Below are 16,782 nucleotides of genomic sequence, written 5' to 3'. Positions count from 1 at the left end.
GTAATAAAACCGGTCACTATATATATATATACAAATTAGAAAAAGCAGCCATATAAAAACTACACATAACATTTTTGTACCCTTATGTATGAGTGTATATGTTATAAAAGTCATCTAACAGATGTCTTTCAAATTCTGACCATTAAGACACGGTAAGATTTTGATACCATGATCCAATACACACTTCTGTGAAACAACACTATTTTACTACATCCAATATGCTCGGATATTTTGTGTTCTTTGTTGATCTTAAATACAGTATATAGACCACATCATAGATTCAATAATCCCTTTAAGATATCAGAGTTCTCAGTTGGAAAAACAGCAATCATTTCTTAGCCACCTCTGAGAATATATGCATCTTGATTTAGTACTTCAATTATTGTTCTAGATGATTAATTTTTGTATTTTATTACATGAGGCCCTTGAAGGAGACTAGTCTGACTTTTTTCTGAATACTGCTTAGGCTCTACCTGCTTCCTAAACCACCATTCCACAACTTAATAGCTCTGGAGGCTTCTGTTCATTCCATAGGTTATGTGAAGGGGGTCTGGGAGGTGCCAATACCCAGTCTTAACTGAGTGTAAACACACATGTTGCCCATACTTTTGAAGTGGTCTGCTTTTCTCTTATCATGTTATTCTTTTTGTAGCAAGGTTTCATCAAATGACTTGAAGAATGGAGCTTTGGAAAATGCAACTGTGGTGCACTACCGAGCAGATGAGAATATCTACTTTGAGAACAATGTTTATGACACGCATTAAGATCCAGTGGCTCTCTAGGGCTTTGTGCCCTTAACTGCAGAAGACAGTGACCATGTAACAGCATGTCAGAGTCTTTTTAAGTTCCAGGATGATTTTTTTTTTTTGGTCATTTGCCCATGTCAGTGGTGTTGGGTAGAGTGTGTCTAGCTCTTCTACTTGTGTAGTCAGCCTCGTTAGTAATATAGTCCTCATTGTTTATATTGAACCGACTCAGCCTTTCTGGTTATGGCAGTGCTCTCTCCCAAATATGAAATGAACACTTCAGAGATGTATATTCTCTTTAGATATTATGAATCCTGCATCCATCAAGAATTATCACTGGGGAGACAAGAAAACTTCACTTTGGTCATCGAAGCTCTCAAGAAGAGTTAATTAGGACTTAAAATTAACAAATCTAATTTGGTACTTAAATGACTTTACTTGGAAGCATTTCATGATTATCTCTTATTTTTTATCTTGCAACTTCAAGTATTACATTTCTTAGGTCCCCCAAGGTTTTTAAATCATGGCAATGCACAAGTTTTTATTTCCCTCATAGGGAAATTAAGTCAGTGTGATTTCACCAGTAGATCTTTTTTTTAATGACTCTGAACACATAAGGTTTTAAATGCTTTCCCTGGGACTAGGATGGGTATTGTAGCAGTTAAAAGAAGCTGGGACAGTGTGTGGACCAATTAGATCGCAGGGTAAGAAAATCCATTGCCATGTGACTTAACACATGTAGCTGTGTCTGCTATATCTGTGCCATAGTTCAGGCACTTATGTAGACAACCATCAGGGAATCTAAACTAATTTTTAGAATGATGTAAGGCAGAGATAGATAAAGGAAAAAAAAGGGGAGAGAATAGGGAAAAAGACTTTCTGAGTTAGAAAAGTAAGTTTGCACATATAACTGAAATTCTAAATTGTCCCCAAATGACTTTGATTTTTAAAATTGTTTTGCAAGGATGAAGTTTTTTGTTTTTATGTCAAATCAATTTCAGTGCTATTCCTTTTCTGCAATTGAATTTTTGGTTTTACCAAGAGAGTTAAACAAAAGTTAAGGATAGTTTTAGCCACCAGAAACATTTCTGTATGAAGAGTTAACAAGGCTGGATATTAATTTCAATTTGATTTAACCCTGAAATAATTCATGCTTGTGGTTCAGAGCTACTGAAACCATTATGGTCTAGGAGAGCAGTCTGCAGAATTCTAAGAAATTAATAGTACCGCTGAATAAAGGTTATACAGACAAATAAGATTGTTATGCATTGTGTTAGGTTCCCAACTGAGGCAAAGCTAGACTGGTCTAAAAAATTTGGTACAACTGTAGTGTTTTTCTTTTAAATTCAAGACAACATGCATAACCATGGAGTTTTCAGATTAAAGCCCAGATTTGTAGCTTCTCTGGAATGTCCTGGCAACAATGGACTGCAGTTGATGCAACCAGGACCCCATTAGATGGCATCTCAACCCCTTAGCGCCCCCCGCCCTCCCCCGCCCCAGTCCTTGCCTTGCCTGCATGCGCGTGTTTGTTACCTACTTTGTGACTTTTGTGGGCCTTTGGATTTATGACGCCTGCTCTATTCCCTGTACCTTTCCTGGAGATTTACGATGGCACATTAAAGAAATCTGGTTAACTTTGTTTAATCCAGCATTTCCAAAATGCGTTTGAAACCCATGAGCGCAGTGACTACTAGCTTGCCCAGTAGCATTCTGTGAAACAATATGCGGGGTCCTGGAGAAAGCAGGTGACACAGAATTAGAACCAGGACTTGAGTTCTAATCCTAACTCACAATAACGCTGATGACATTAGGGCAAACTTTTTGATGCCAATTTTTTTACGTCTGTTAGAGATTATTATTTCCAAACCTACTTCAGAGTGTATGACATGTTACTTGTGAAAGTCTGCAAAGTGAAAATCTCTACAGAAATGCAAGTGGTTTTTTTAGTTGAGTTTGTAGTACTAGCAGATCTAGCATTAGTGCTCAGTAGATAATGTCAAGTGTTGCTTTCATTAGTCTCTTGCTATATAGAACATCTTTTTTTTTTTTTAATCTTTGAATATTTCTTTTATGGAAAACTTTATTGGATAATTTTTTCTTTCATTTTATGCCATAGAAAATAATTGTCAATAACCAAGAAGAAAGGAAGGGAAGGTATTTGGTGAATATTAAATTCTGGCTTTAAATATATCAATCTTGTAGAATGTTTCAAATTTTCCATTTTTTACAATCTGTCTTGGGACATTAGGACACAGGTATAATTAAGACCATCTATTTAAACTTGGGAAATTTTATACATCTTTAAGTAGTAGCAGAACCAATCGTTCACTGATGGCTGTGAAGATAATTTTGTGAGTGTGCCAAAGTGTGAGGGTGTCCTAGGTTCATTATGTGTTCACTGTCCAATAAACATGATTTTCATTTTCCTTTTGAAAACTGACTTCTCTTCTGGGCTCATCTATTCATCGGGGCCAGGCATCTTCAAATCAGTGTGGACTCTCCAGCCAAGGGCAGGGAGGGTCAGGTGTGCCTGGCACTCTAGAACGACCCTGAACTCCAATTCCCAAGGAGCTCCTATCTAGTAGAGAGGAACTGTCCCCCGCCAGAACCATCAATGCTGGTACTGATTAATGCTGCGGAGAAAGGGAGTAGTGAAAGAGCCTGGCTTCTCAACCATGGCATTTGGGGCCAGATAACCCTTTGTTGTGGGGGACTGTCCTGTGCTTTGTAAGACGTTGAGCAGCATCCCTGGCCTCTACCAACCAGGTGACAGTTGTGCCCCTCCAGTTGTGACAATGGCAAATGTCTCCAGACCTTACCTGATATCTCCTGACAGGCAGTGTCACCCAGGATTGAAAACTACTGTGATAGAGGATGCCTGAGGGTGCGAGGGATTTGGAGAGTATGGGAGTGGTACAGGGCTGGTCAGGAGCTGCCTCTGGGAAAGAGGTGACATTTGCATCGGAACCAAGAAAGGCCGCCACTCGAAGGAATCCCACCAAAAGCAGGGGCCTTGGAGCAGAAAGAAGCTGTGTACTAAGAAGGAGAGACTAAGTTGTGTTCCAAGGAGTAAGAAAGCCAGTGTGGCCACAGCAAAGTGAGCGAGAAGGTTGACAAAGAACGAGGCTGGAGGCGTGGGTGCGGCTCCTCACAGGGTGTTTGGGCGAACAGGGCTCTGTGAACACAGCTGTTTGAGGGGAGTCCCATTCTTGAAAACAGCACTTTTGCACATTAAGGGCTAAAACTGCTGTGCATCACCAAATTATATTAACCCTTTTATGTGCTTCAGTGACACTGTTCTAAGTTCGCATGTAAAAGGCCGGTTTGGTTGGAGTGACAGAAGGGGGTACTAGGGGAAGGGTAGGAGGAGAGGGGTACGTGCTGGTGGCGAGGGGCTTTCCACAGGACAGTATGAGGGCCCCCAGGCCTAGAGGGAGGGTTCCTGGAGGAAGAGGGAGAGGGTGCGAGAGTTTTGCTCTGATGTGCCAGGTAGAGCAGCGGCTGAACCCACTCTTCCCAAACTTGCAGGTGGAGTAGTGGAGGGATTCAGGGGCTGCTTTCAGTTGTTACATGATGGATTTAAAAAATAGATGTGTGTTTTGATCTGTATTTTTAGAAAACAATGCATCAAACCCATAATTTAATGGATTAATGTTTGGGGTGACTACAATTTTAAAGTTAATGAATCTGAAACAACTTGTGTGAATAATAACAAAAGAGCAATGTGAATATGGCAGAGATGCTGTAGGTACCTGAAGGAGGGGTGACAATAGGTTAGATCAGCTGGGAACTTGTTAAAGTGTAAATTACTGGGCCCAACTGCGGGAGATTCTGACTTAGTAGGACAGGTGATACCTCTTTTTGTTTGTTTCAATTACAGAAGACAAGCTATTACACACTGTTTTACATTTCAACAAAAACATTGAGACTTCATGAAAAAATATGTAGAAATAAGAGCAAGCAATAATTCTTCATTACTTATTTCAGAAGTAAAAGACATAAAATAAACATGAATACTTTATATTTAGTCTGTGTTGGTATTGCAAAGCTATGTTTGAGACTAAACAAAATTCCTCACTCAGAGTCTCCAAAATATAGGAAAACCCTAAAAATGGTATCAGAAGCATATTTCCACTTTGGATTTCATAGCCTAGTTGTTCAGAAATGTTTCTTCTAAATGCATTGTGCACTCTGGAAGGAAAGCGATAAGTTTGTCTTGTTCTCCGGACCAAGGTCTTTTATCAGTTGGTTGTGTGCAGCTTTGAGGGGTCTCAAGATACACCTCCTCCCAAGACAGTCTCTTCTTTGACTCTTGATCACATCAGATTATCCGAGGAAGTAGCAACAAAGTCACTGCTTCACCAGTGGACAGGTAATGATAGCCAACAAAAGTAATGTGGTGCCTTTGGTAACCCTGACTATGAAATATGAGCCTGGTATGTGTGGGACAGTGGGCCTTAGAGACTTAGAACTCTTGAGAATCTAACTGCAAAGTTCCCTTGGGGATTCTCGAGGTCCCTAAGCGCCTTTCCAGCTCTGACTTGAGTGTGTGGTGGCCAGTGGTGCCTTTCCCCAATGTCCCCTAGGTCCTTCCTCCACACGGCCAGTGGTGTAGTCCCAAAACCAAGATCTGTTTGTGTTACATGTGAGCTGAAATCCTCTCAGTGCTCCGCACTGGAGTAGAAGTCTCTGCTCTGTGGTAAGCCTTTCAAGGCTTCTCCCTTGCCTGCTTCATGCAGCCCTGCCCCGCTATGCCCCAGTGGAGATAACTGCCTCAGACCCCCACTCACCACTCCCCAGTCTAACCCCCCTTTTTGGTATGCTTGTCTCCTGTCTCTTCACTGGGCATGTCATTCTTCAAGGCTCAGCTCAAACGTCACCTCTTTAGGCCTGCTGGACCGCATTCCCCTAGCCAGAATTAGTCCCCTCTTATGAAAACTTCATGTAGCCTTTTTTGTCACAGGCTGGATATGCCAGGCGTGGTGCTAGTGCCTAGCTCAAATCATTCTACAGGAGGCCAGCATGCTACCCAGCATGCGTGGCACCTTTGGGTGAATTACAAAGCGACCCCCTCATTTTTCTGGTTGTCGCATCCCTGAGCCAAGGCAGAGGTTTGTCAAATGGAGTCTGTCCAAACTGCGGCCACCAGCAGGGACCCTGGAACTTGGTCGTTCATGTTAGAGATGGTCGCACTGATGATCTTTGTCCTCTGAGCTTTTGGAGGGCGGTGTCTCCGGTCTGTCAGCACTCAGCGTCCCCATAGTAGGTGCTCAGTACATATCTGTGAAAATCAGTGAATACATTGAAAGCATGCTTGCTAGAACTTTTCTACGTGTGCTGGGTTGGGGCAGGGGAGAGATGAGCGTCTTTCACAGTCTTTCATGAGATAGAAATAACTCTTCACATGACTGGCTGGAGTGTTGGAGTCTGTGTACCCCTCAAGGGCTCTCCAAGACCGGTGATTTGCAGCCCTGGCTGTACGTTAGAATCACCTGGGAAGCTTGGCCCACTACGCATGCCGAGCCCAAATGAATCAGACTCTCAGAAGGTGGGGCCCAGGTAGTGTTAGTTGTTCAGTCTCCCCAGGTGATTTCAATGAGTAGCCAAGATTGAAAACCACTGACCTAGAGACACTTGGCGAGGGAAGGTGACAGCATGTTTTCTTTGTGACCAGAGCTCTGGAAAAGCATAAAAGATACAAACTGAAACAGAATACTGTCAATGATGGTCTGGGACAGGTGAACAACCAGGTCAGGGAAGGGCATGATGTGGGGGACAGCAGATCCGTCCTATGTCTGTCTTTGGTAGGAGCCCTGGGAATAAGAAGTTGGATGCGGCCACGTTTTGAAAAGCTTCTCAGGAAGCCAGCCCACAGCTGTCTAGCTGACTGTCCCTGGGCCTTCTAAGAACTAGATGTTTTCTTCCACAAATTATAAAAATAAGCAAAGAAGAAAGTCCCATTTGGCCTGCGAGGAAATGCTCTAAGGTAACCTTCTCTGTTTTATACTGTGGACTGCTGGGATGGGATTTGCTTTGTCTGGCAAATGCTGCACCTGCTTGAGTCTGAAAAATACTTGTGTGATGACTGATTCACATATTTCACAATAGACTATTTTTTAGAACAGTTTTAGGCTCACAGCAAAATTGAGCAGACAATATAGAGAGTTCCCACATAACTACCCTCCTCTCCCCAAAACACTCAGTGTCCTCCACCATTAGCATCTTTCCCAGGTGAGGTACATTTGGTACAATTGATGACCCATCATTGACGCATCATTATCAACTGAAGTCCATACTTACATTGCAGTTCATGCTTTGCGTTGTACATTCTGTGAGTTTTGATTAATGTGTGATGATATGTATCTACTGTTACAGCCCCATACAGGATAGTTTTACTGCCCTAAAAATCTATGTTCTGCCTGTTCTTGTCTCTCTCCCCCAAACCTATGATAATCCCTTACTTTTTCTTGTCACCATAGTTTTACCTTCTCCAGTACGTCTACAGTTGGACTCATACAATAGGTAGCCTTTTCAAATTGACTTCTTTCACTTAGCACTATGAATTTAAAGTTTCTCTCTTTCTTTTCATGGTTTCCTAACTCCTTTCTTTTTATCATGGAGTGACATTTCGTTGTTTGGACGTACCAGTTTATTGATTGATCTATTGAAGAACATCTTGGTTGCTTCTAGGTTTTTGCAATTCTGAATAAAGTTACTATAAATATTAACACGTGGGTTAAAAAGTGGGATTGATGAGTCGTATGGTAAGAGAATGTTTGGTTTTGTAAAAAACTATTAAATTTCCCAAGTGGCTGTACTATTCATCATTGCCATTGGCAATGATTGAGTTCTTGTTGCTCCATATCCTTGTCAGCATTTGATGTTGGAATTTAACTATCTCTACACAAGCAGTGTATCTCATTTTTATTTTAATTTGTATTTCATTCCCTTATACCATATGATGTTGAATATGTTTCCATATGTTTATTCACCATTTGCATGTCTCATTTGGTTATGTGTCTATTCAGATCTTTTGACCATTTTTATTCAGACTGTTCATTTTCTTATTGTTGAGTTTTAAGTGTTCTTCATATGTTTTGCATAACAGTCCTTTATCTGATATGGCTTTTGCAAATATTTTCTCCCATAGACTGCATTTGATTGTTATGTCTTGTGGGTTCTTCTCATCTAGAATAGTGACTCCTTTTTTCATGACACTGACTTGTTGAAAAATTACATGAGTTGTCCTATAAAATGTCTCATATTGTGCACTTTCAGATTGTTTCATTTCCTGTAAGCTGAAAAAGCTCATGTTTTGATTAGATCCAATTTCAATATTATTGAAAGCAATATTTCATAAGTGGTGTTATTAAAATGCTGTTTCCTATGGTAAAACAAAATTTTGGGGGGGAAATCTCACTATCTAGTAAAGGGAACTAATTTATATAAATTATGCCATATCCATACAATGTGCAACCAATTCTAAAGACATTAAAATATGTGCAACAGAAGAAGATTTAAATTAAAATTTGAGATTATAAACCATGTTCATGGTGCAGTAAAGGAAAAAAGCTGGTCACCAAAGCATAGATATGCTATGTGCAATTATGATCGGCAGGGTCTATGTTACAGCACTATCGATTAGTGTTGGGATCATAAATTAGTTGCCCTGTTTTTCCTATTAGGAAATAAAGAAAAGAGAAATGCATACTGATCATGCATTGCTTTGTAATAATGCTAATATATAACCAACCGAAGTTATCTTGCAGAACCATATTCTAGAAATAAAATGGCGTGAAGAGTGTGTAAACCTCTAGGCTTCCTGCAGGTTTCTCAGCTCCTCCAGACCACTTTCTTTAAAGAGGCAGGGCATGGGGAAGCAAAGCGACACAGGACTGGCTTCAGAGCAATCTTACACTAGGAGCCTGGAAACCGGAAAGGGAGATGACAAGACAAAGGAGAAACAAAATGTAAATGTCCTGTAGTTTAACAAGTGGGGTTGTTAGCTGCTCCTTTTCAACCCAGAGATTCAGGGATCCCTCAACACGTGAATGCTCCACCTCGTGACTGAGATACAGTCCATCCAGACTATCACGTGGGTACCCCTCCCCCATGCCCATGGTAAGGGGCACCAGAGGCCAGCTAGGCCACAAATGTGGAAGGAGAACCTGACTCTGGCGCCTTGCCTTGTCCCTTTTGGTCTCCTTCTCCTTGTGTGGCCACCCCACCTTTCCCACTTCTTATTTCCAAAAGACTTCCTCCTCCCAGACCCCTCACCATCCCCTTACTGTATATTCGAGGCAAGGTGGGTGGTGACCAGGTTTCCAGGCCCTAATCAGACTGAAGAGTCAGACTTTACCACTTATTAGTATGCGTCCTCAAGCAAGTAATTAACAACTCGCAGACTCAGTTTCTCCAAAGTGTCAGAATGTAGACTTGAAGGTTTTCCAAATATTTAACATCCAATTCTGTTTTGCTAGGTTTCCAATGGCAGGATTTGCAGCTGAAGCCGAGGTTTTTTTATCCTCTACTTTCTCCTCTCTATTTTCTAACTAAGTTATTAGCAGAAAACAGTATTAAAATAATTTAAAATATTTTCTCCTGAACTGTTATGTAAAATTTAACTCAGTTAAAAGAAATCAAAGGAACAGATAACAATTATTCTTTTTTCTCTTTGCTTACACCCCCTATCCCATTTAGCAAGGGGAAATTGCCATTACCTGACTATAGGCCAAGGTTGCTTCTCTGTACTTTAATTTTAAAAGAAATGCACTTATGAAAAATTCATTACACTCTATAGAGCCTTACATTTTACAATGTATTTTACATACTTTGTTGAGTAGTATTTTTTTTTTAAGTTCTGATGTGTGCTTTCAAAAATAGCTCTATTGAGGTATAATTTACACAAAATAAAATCCACTCATTTTAAGTATGCATCATATTGGCGAGTGCTTATAATTATGTAACCCCCGTCACATTGACGATACAGACATTTCCATCACTCCAGCAAGTTCCCACGTACCTCTTTGCAGGCGGTCTTCTTCCCTCACTGCCAGCCTCAACCAATCAACTATGACCTCCTTTCTGTCACTTTGCTTTTGCTTCTTTTTAGAATTTTATATAAATGGAATAGTATAGTATGTAATCTTTTGTGTCCAGAGTTTTCATTTGGCATAATGATTTTGAGATTTCATAAATGCCGTGGCATGTATCAGTAGTTTGTCCTTTTTTATTGCTAACTCGTGTTTGGTTGTAGGAACATTCCAATTTTTGGCTAGTCTGTAATGCCATGGACATTTATGTACAAATTTGTGTATGGACATGCTTTTATTTCTCTTGGATAAATATCTAAGAGTAGAATTGCTGGGCCTGATGGCAAGTGTATGTTTAACTTATTGCTAATTGTGGGAGGACTCATCGCAAAAACTCCATTCCAGAGGAGGGCAGTTCTTCTTACCTTACAGGTAATGAAAATGAAGCATGAGGAAAGTTTTCTATTAGACTTGGGACACGCTAAGATTAGGACATAGATCTCTAGTGCTCATTTGCTTTTTGGTTTATGTTTTCTTTTTAAATTTTTACTTTAACACAAGAATGTAAGCTAATTCTTACACAAAATTTAAAAATATGAATTTATAGCAGTAAAGGAAACAAAAACCATCTGTTTCCTCTGCTCAGTGTAGACCATTGTTAACATTTTTAATATCATTTCAGGCTTGTCTGTGTATGTGTGTGTTTCTTCTTACTAAATGGGTTGATATTGTACATAATCTTTTGTGTCTTGATTGTCACACTCAATCATGAAGATCATTTTTCCTCATTTCTATCCTGAAGATCTTTTCATATCAATAAATATACACCTACAACATTCTTTTTAATGGTTGCTGAATCTTTATATTGATGACTCAGTATGAACGTTCACATTAACGGTGCATGACACTCAGGTTATTTTCAATTTTGTATTATTACTATAAATAGTCTTATATTCACTTTTAAGAATTTATTTGGATCTCCACCTATTTCTAAGTCATATTTTTGCATTTTGAGATAATAATTTGATTTTAAGATTTGCTGTTCTTCAAATCATAACTTCAGTTTCTTTCTAAGTTACCCTAGAGATGTTGGTGAGGGAACTGGACCTTCTGTACAGATGGAGAAATGGGACTCAATTAAGTGAAGAAGTATGTTTGTTATGCAAGACACTCAGGTGATGGGTTTTGTCTCAATTTTTGTCTCAATTTTTATTTATTTTTTTGGATATGAGGAAAAAAAACTTCCTCCCTCACAAAAGAGGAACTTTGAGTAAAAATTTGGAACAAAAATTTGGAACAAAAGAGGAACTTTGAGCAAAAGGTCTGAAAGAACAAGTTTCCTTTAGCAATGCAACTCCAGAAGTTTCACTTCTCTCTCTCCCTCCTCTCTTCCCAGACTAGAAAACTTCACATTCAGGGACCCAATTGTAAAGAGCCTCCATATTAAAGTGAGGGTAGAGCTAATGGCAGAGAAAGAACCAGTCAAAATGACACTGTAAAAATAATCCAGTTCCTCTCTAAAATTGTCCATTCACAAATTGTGTTTGTAAATTTATGTGGACTAAATTTACTCCTCTTGAGTTTCCATAAAAAATAGCTGTTCTCAAAGTCTCTTTGCTAGAAAAAAATAATAGAATAGGAAAGTCAATAGGGGAGAGTCATTCATACTTAATAATTTTTTCTACACCCACTCTTCATTGTCTAAAAGGTGTATGTTCAGAGGCTTGAGGAAGATGGAAGTTTAGATATCATTTAGTACAGTTTCCTCATTTTATAGATGAGGAAGTAGGTGGAGAATATAACATTTAGATTTCATCCTGATTTGTTTTCTTTCTATTCTGAAGGATTAGTTTTTCAATTCTTGGCTTATGTAACATTTTTGAGAAGGGTTGTTTCCCTAGTAATTCCTTGTTTCTCAATGACTAAACTGGGTTTTCTAATAGAAAAGCATTTAAGAGATGAGGTTTAAACTCCTGAGAACAATTTCAATTTCAGGAATGAACTGCGAACTTCCTTCACTTAGTCCACTATATTTTTCTCTATCTTTAACCTTTCTTGTTTCTGTCCCTCCTGTTCTAGAGGAACAGATAGCTTTGTTCTGGCAAAGGTGAACTTTGTACGTGTTCTTTTATCCTCCTTTTGTTTTGTAAAAAATTTTTGGGAAATAATTCATATTAATTGAATACAAAATAGAAAGTAGCTAGAATGAGAATAGCAATCTATCTCAGTAATAATTATCTAGAAAATATTAAATTTCAGGTATAGCTCACATTAGCAATAAAAAGCATAGAGTATGTAGTAATTAACCTAATCAAGGATGTACAAAACCTTTATGAAAAAAAATTAAAATTGTTAAGGAACACAAGAAAACCTGGCATACCAAGTTCATGGATGGACAATTTGACATTTGTAAAGATATTAATTCTTCTCTAATCAATCGCATCATTCAATCCAATTCCAATAAAAATCTAACAGTATTATTTCCAGTTTTATTGAGATATAATTGACATATAACATTGTGTTAGTTTTAGGTGTATAGCATGATGATTTGATATGTGTATATGTTGCAAAATAATCACCGTAAGTTTCATTAGCATCTATCACCTCACATAGTTACATTTTTTTTCTTGTGATAAGAAATTTTAAGATCTACTCTCAGCAATTTTCAAATATACGATAGATACAGTGTTGTTAACTTTAGTCACCAGGCTGTACATCATGTCCCCAGGACTTATTTATCTTACAACTGAAGTTTATACCTTTTGACCACCTTCACACATTTTTCCCATTCCCCATCCTCTAACAGGACCATTTTTAGTACTCAAAAACTTATTTTAGTATTTTCATGGAAGTATAAAGTATAAAATAGCTTTTAAAAAACACCAAAGGCAGTGGGAGGGTTTCAACTCACCCTTATGAATATTTAAGCCTGTTACAAGCCATCATAGTAAATAATGTGATGCTGGTATAAGAACAGCAACAACAACAAAATCACCCCAATGCAACAGAATAAACAGAGCAGAATGCACACATTCATATACATATATCTACCTGTCTAATATTCTACATGGCATATGATAAAGATGGTATTACCAATCAGTCAAGAAAGGATGTACTTCTAATAGAAAGCAGTGAGAAAAATAGCTTATTATAAAAAAAAAGTTGGATTCCTAACTCATGCCATATATAGTAGTGAATTCCAGAGGGATTAAAGACCAATTGCAAAAGTACAACTAAAAATTTAATAGAAAAAAAATGTAGGCAACTACAGTGATCTTGGGTAGAAGTGAAACTCTTAAATGAGATCCCCAAAGCAGAAATCACGAGGATAAAGCTTGAAGGATTTTAATATATCATTGTTAAGGATTTGAGTTCAATGAAGTGAATACTGGGCAAAGTTGGCAGAGGGATGATGGAGAAGAAACTAATGTTCAAAGATGACATTACATGCACACACAAACACAAACCAATTGAACAAAGGGCAAAGATAAGTCATCTCACTGAAGGGAAAACATAAACAGTTAACTGATACATTAAGAGATGATTAAACTCACTAGTTATCATAGAAATCCAAAGAGAACGAAGTAGCACATTACATCCATCAGCTTGAAGAAATTTAAAGAGGAATAATATTGTTAGCAAGGATGTAAAGAAACAGAACTCTCATGCACAGCTGATAGGAATAAAACTGGTTGGTTTTTCTGGAGAGAGATTTGGCAGTACTTATTGAAATTAAGTGTGTGACTAGTTTAAGATTTAACAATCCCTTTCCTGGATACCTACCCTTAAGAAATTGTCAGGTCCATGTAAGAACATGTTTGAGGTTGTTCATTGAAATATTTTTTGATGTTGATGGGGAGTTGGAGGCAAACTAGATGTTCATCATTAAAAGCATGGATGAATATAAAAGGGGATATGCCTACAATGATATATTATGCAGCAATTAGAAGCTATAAGAGAATCGCGCATAAGGTAACACAGTTAGATCTTAACATAGGGTTGAGTGAAAAAGGAAGCAGAAGATCTATAGCAAAATATTTTGTAAATTTAAAACATAATATACAAAGCAATACTGTGTATCTTTCAAGGAGAATTACATACCCAGTAACATTTACTGAATATATTGGAGAAAAATTGGAATGGGCATGAAGATATCAGGGGAAATAGAGGCTTAACAGACATGTGATGATATTGTGCCTTAAACTATATGATGAACTCAATTCTGTACCTGTAACTCCACATGCAAAAATTATTCACTCAACAAATACTTATTGAGCACCTGCCGGGAGTGAAAAAAATATACCATCCAAATATTACCATAAAAAAAAAACCACTTTTGACATTTTGTACATTTTTCTCCTATTTGTGAATCCTTAACTAACAAAAATTATACTTTTCTGCCAAAACAGATTTCTCTTTGAAATGATCTTTCCCAATGCTACACAGTTGGCTTTTTTCCCCCCATCCTAAAAGTAACCCATTCCCTTGACTGTCATCATCTGCCTTTCTATTTCTTGTGGCAAGACGACATCTACAAATAGTTAAGCAAACGTACTTTCACATTCACTTTTCAAACTAGAAATGATTGTCATTTCTTCCATTCTTCTCTTAAAACTGTTTTCTCAAAGGTCACCAGTGGTTTCTTAATTTTAATCAAGCGGTCTTTTCTCTGTTTAAATAAATAATATGTGATATATACTTTGATGTATAGTATGATGCTAGGATCTGTGCTAGGTGCTGGGGCTACATGAAGATTTTAGTTTAGTCCCTTTGTTCCAGGAGATGACACTCTGGTTAGAAAGTAGGTATGAAAATGGAGATAATCTTGATGTCATATTCTAAGTTGTGCCCATGTCGCTACTAGAGCTCAAGTGGGCATTTTGGATTCAAGAAGACTTTTTGGAGAAGATTTAGTCTGTGTTGAAGGATGAACCAGTTTAATAAAGTTAAGGAATTCTAGACAAGTGGTTCTCAAACCCAGCTGCATGTTTAAGCTTAAAATACTACGCCTGCCCCCCCGCCCAAAAAAACAATAAAATCATAATGTCTAGGGTAGAAACTAGGCGTGGTTCTTAGAAGTTCCTCTTGTGATTTTTAAGGTGCAAACAGATTTGAGAACCACAGATACAGACTGATTGAGGGACAGGAATGAAGCTATAGGGACGTAGTATAGTAGGCCATACGGCTAGTGAGTGTCAGAACCTCCAGTCCTCACTTCAGAAAATGTTCTTCACCACTCCTCATTATTGTTTCCCCATGACTGAGGTGGTATTAGGAGGCATTACATTAAACCACTAAACAAACAGTTGGTTTAAAACAATAAAACTTTTTTTTTGTTTTTGCTTGCTTCCACCGAGGGTCGTTGGGGAAGGGGTTCCTGCTAAATGCCATTCTCAGAGACTCAGGCTTGTGAAAATTTCACTATTTGGAGACAGGTGTCGGGGAAGGGAAAATAATGAATCGTACACCAATTCTTATAGGTTTCCACTTGCAAATGACCCATGACACTTCTGCCCACACGTGCTGGCCAAATCAGGTCATGTCTGACGTCATGGGGGTAGTAGATGCTACTCCACCGTGTGCCTGGAAGATAAGTGGAATATTTATAAAAACAACTGTTGCTAAGTTGTATGAAATCAAATTGAACTCAATTACCAAAGGCAGCCAGCTATATTTATCTGAGTTTCCACAATATAACGTGACATGGAAGTAGTGATTTCACTATATTTGAACCAACTAGGATATCCCCAGCATTGCTGAATTTGGGATTTTTTTTCATTCTTACATGTAACGTACTTTCAATTTCTTAACCCAAGTCATGGCCTTGCCAAAAGAATAAGAGTCGGGTTTCCAAGATTTCAGCATTTCTCAGATGATTCAGATGGAAACTCTTTTATCTTCAGAGCTCAGTGTAACAATGACTTCTTGAACTAATCAGAATGTGATCCACCCAGGCTTCATTTCTCCTTTTCTATTTGTGGAGGCCCCTACGTGAAGATGATTTTAAAAGCCAATTGATTCATGCCAGCTTCCTCCTATCTTGGTTTCCAGTGCTTATAAAATCAAAACAATATTTTCCCAATTCTTTATGATTTCAAAAAACTTACCCGTCTTGTCTCAAATACCCAAATAAACTTTATGGTGAAGGGATTATTCAATCTTATATTACAGATGAAGAAAATGAGGTTCAGAGAGGTGACACAAGGTCTCACAGAGGTTTCTGAAATATTTCCATCTCCTACAACCACTCTAGTCTTCTTTCTACTTTGTATCAGTTTCTCCCTTTAATGAGTCAAAATATTTGTTGATTCATTCATTCACTTATTCATTCATTTATTTATTCAAAAAGATTTTGTTACCTATTGGAAGCCTAGCATTGGGCCCACCACAGGGCGTGTATATATGGGGTCCCTTGTCCTGTAGGAGTGCTCTGATAAAGAAGATGCTATCCACTGTTCAACCCACAGCCTTTCCATTTCCTAACATAACTCTAATTTTTTTTTTCAGGAAACCAGCATATTTCATCCCTTGCTCTCAAAAACCTTAGGTCCCTATCTCGGGCTCAAGAGATGGCCCTGATTGGTCTCAAACAAGTCATAGATATCTCATAGAATAGATTCAAAAATTGGTTGGCGAATTCGTTCTGGATACTAAGTTGTAAAGAGAAGTCTCTTAGAAGGACTTCTCTTCCCAAATAAGTCAAGGAATAATAATATAAAAGCCCTCATGACTTTCCTGCTCCCTTCCCAAAGGTAAATTTGATGTCCAGAAGCACATCAGCCCTCCTCTGGCCATTTTGTGAAAAAACCAACATGAAGGAACAACAAGAGAAGAGCCTGGATCCTTGGTGATATTTTTGAACCCCTGGGTCGCCTACACCCAGACTTATTGTTATGAAAGAAAAACAAACCACTTAAATGTTTAGGATTTTCTTTTATTCACAGTTGAATAGATTCCTAAGTAATTCAACTGACTATTTTGGTGACTGACTCATAAACAAA

General features: G+C 38.3%; 1 protein-coding gene across 4 annotated transcripts in view; it reads left to right on the top strand.

The window, feature by feature from the left end:
- HAVCR1 (hepatitis A virus cellular receptor 1) overlaps positions 1 to 3,185 on the top strand; it is a 34,849-nt gene extending 31,664 nt beyond the window's left edge. For all 4 annotated transcript variants that reach the window (XM_039876457.1, XM_039876453.1, XM_039876451.1 and 1 more), the window contains one exon: positions 653 to 3,185. In XM_039876457.1, the coding sequence (XP_039732391.1) occupies positions 653 to 764 (112 nt within the window). In that variant the 3' untranslated portion in view covers positions 765 to 3,185. The remainder of the gene's footprint in view (positions 1 to 652) is intronic.
- Positions 3,186 to 16,782: the final 13,597 nt, after the last annotated feature.

This window comes from Pteropus medius, unplaced genomic scaffold (assembly GCF_902729225.1).
Source record: "Pteropus medius unplaced genomic scaffold, Ma_sr-lr_union100, whole genome shotgun sequence".
Classification (NCBI taxonomy): Eukaryota; Metazoa; Chordata; class Mammalia; order Chiroptera; family Pteropodidae; genus Pteropus; species Pteropus medius.
Note: the sequence above shows the minus strand (reverse complement) of the source record. Positions and strands in the feature narration are given on the sequence as shown.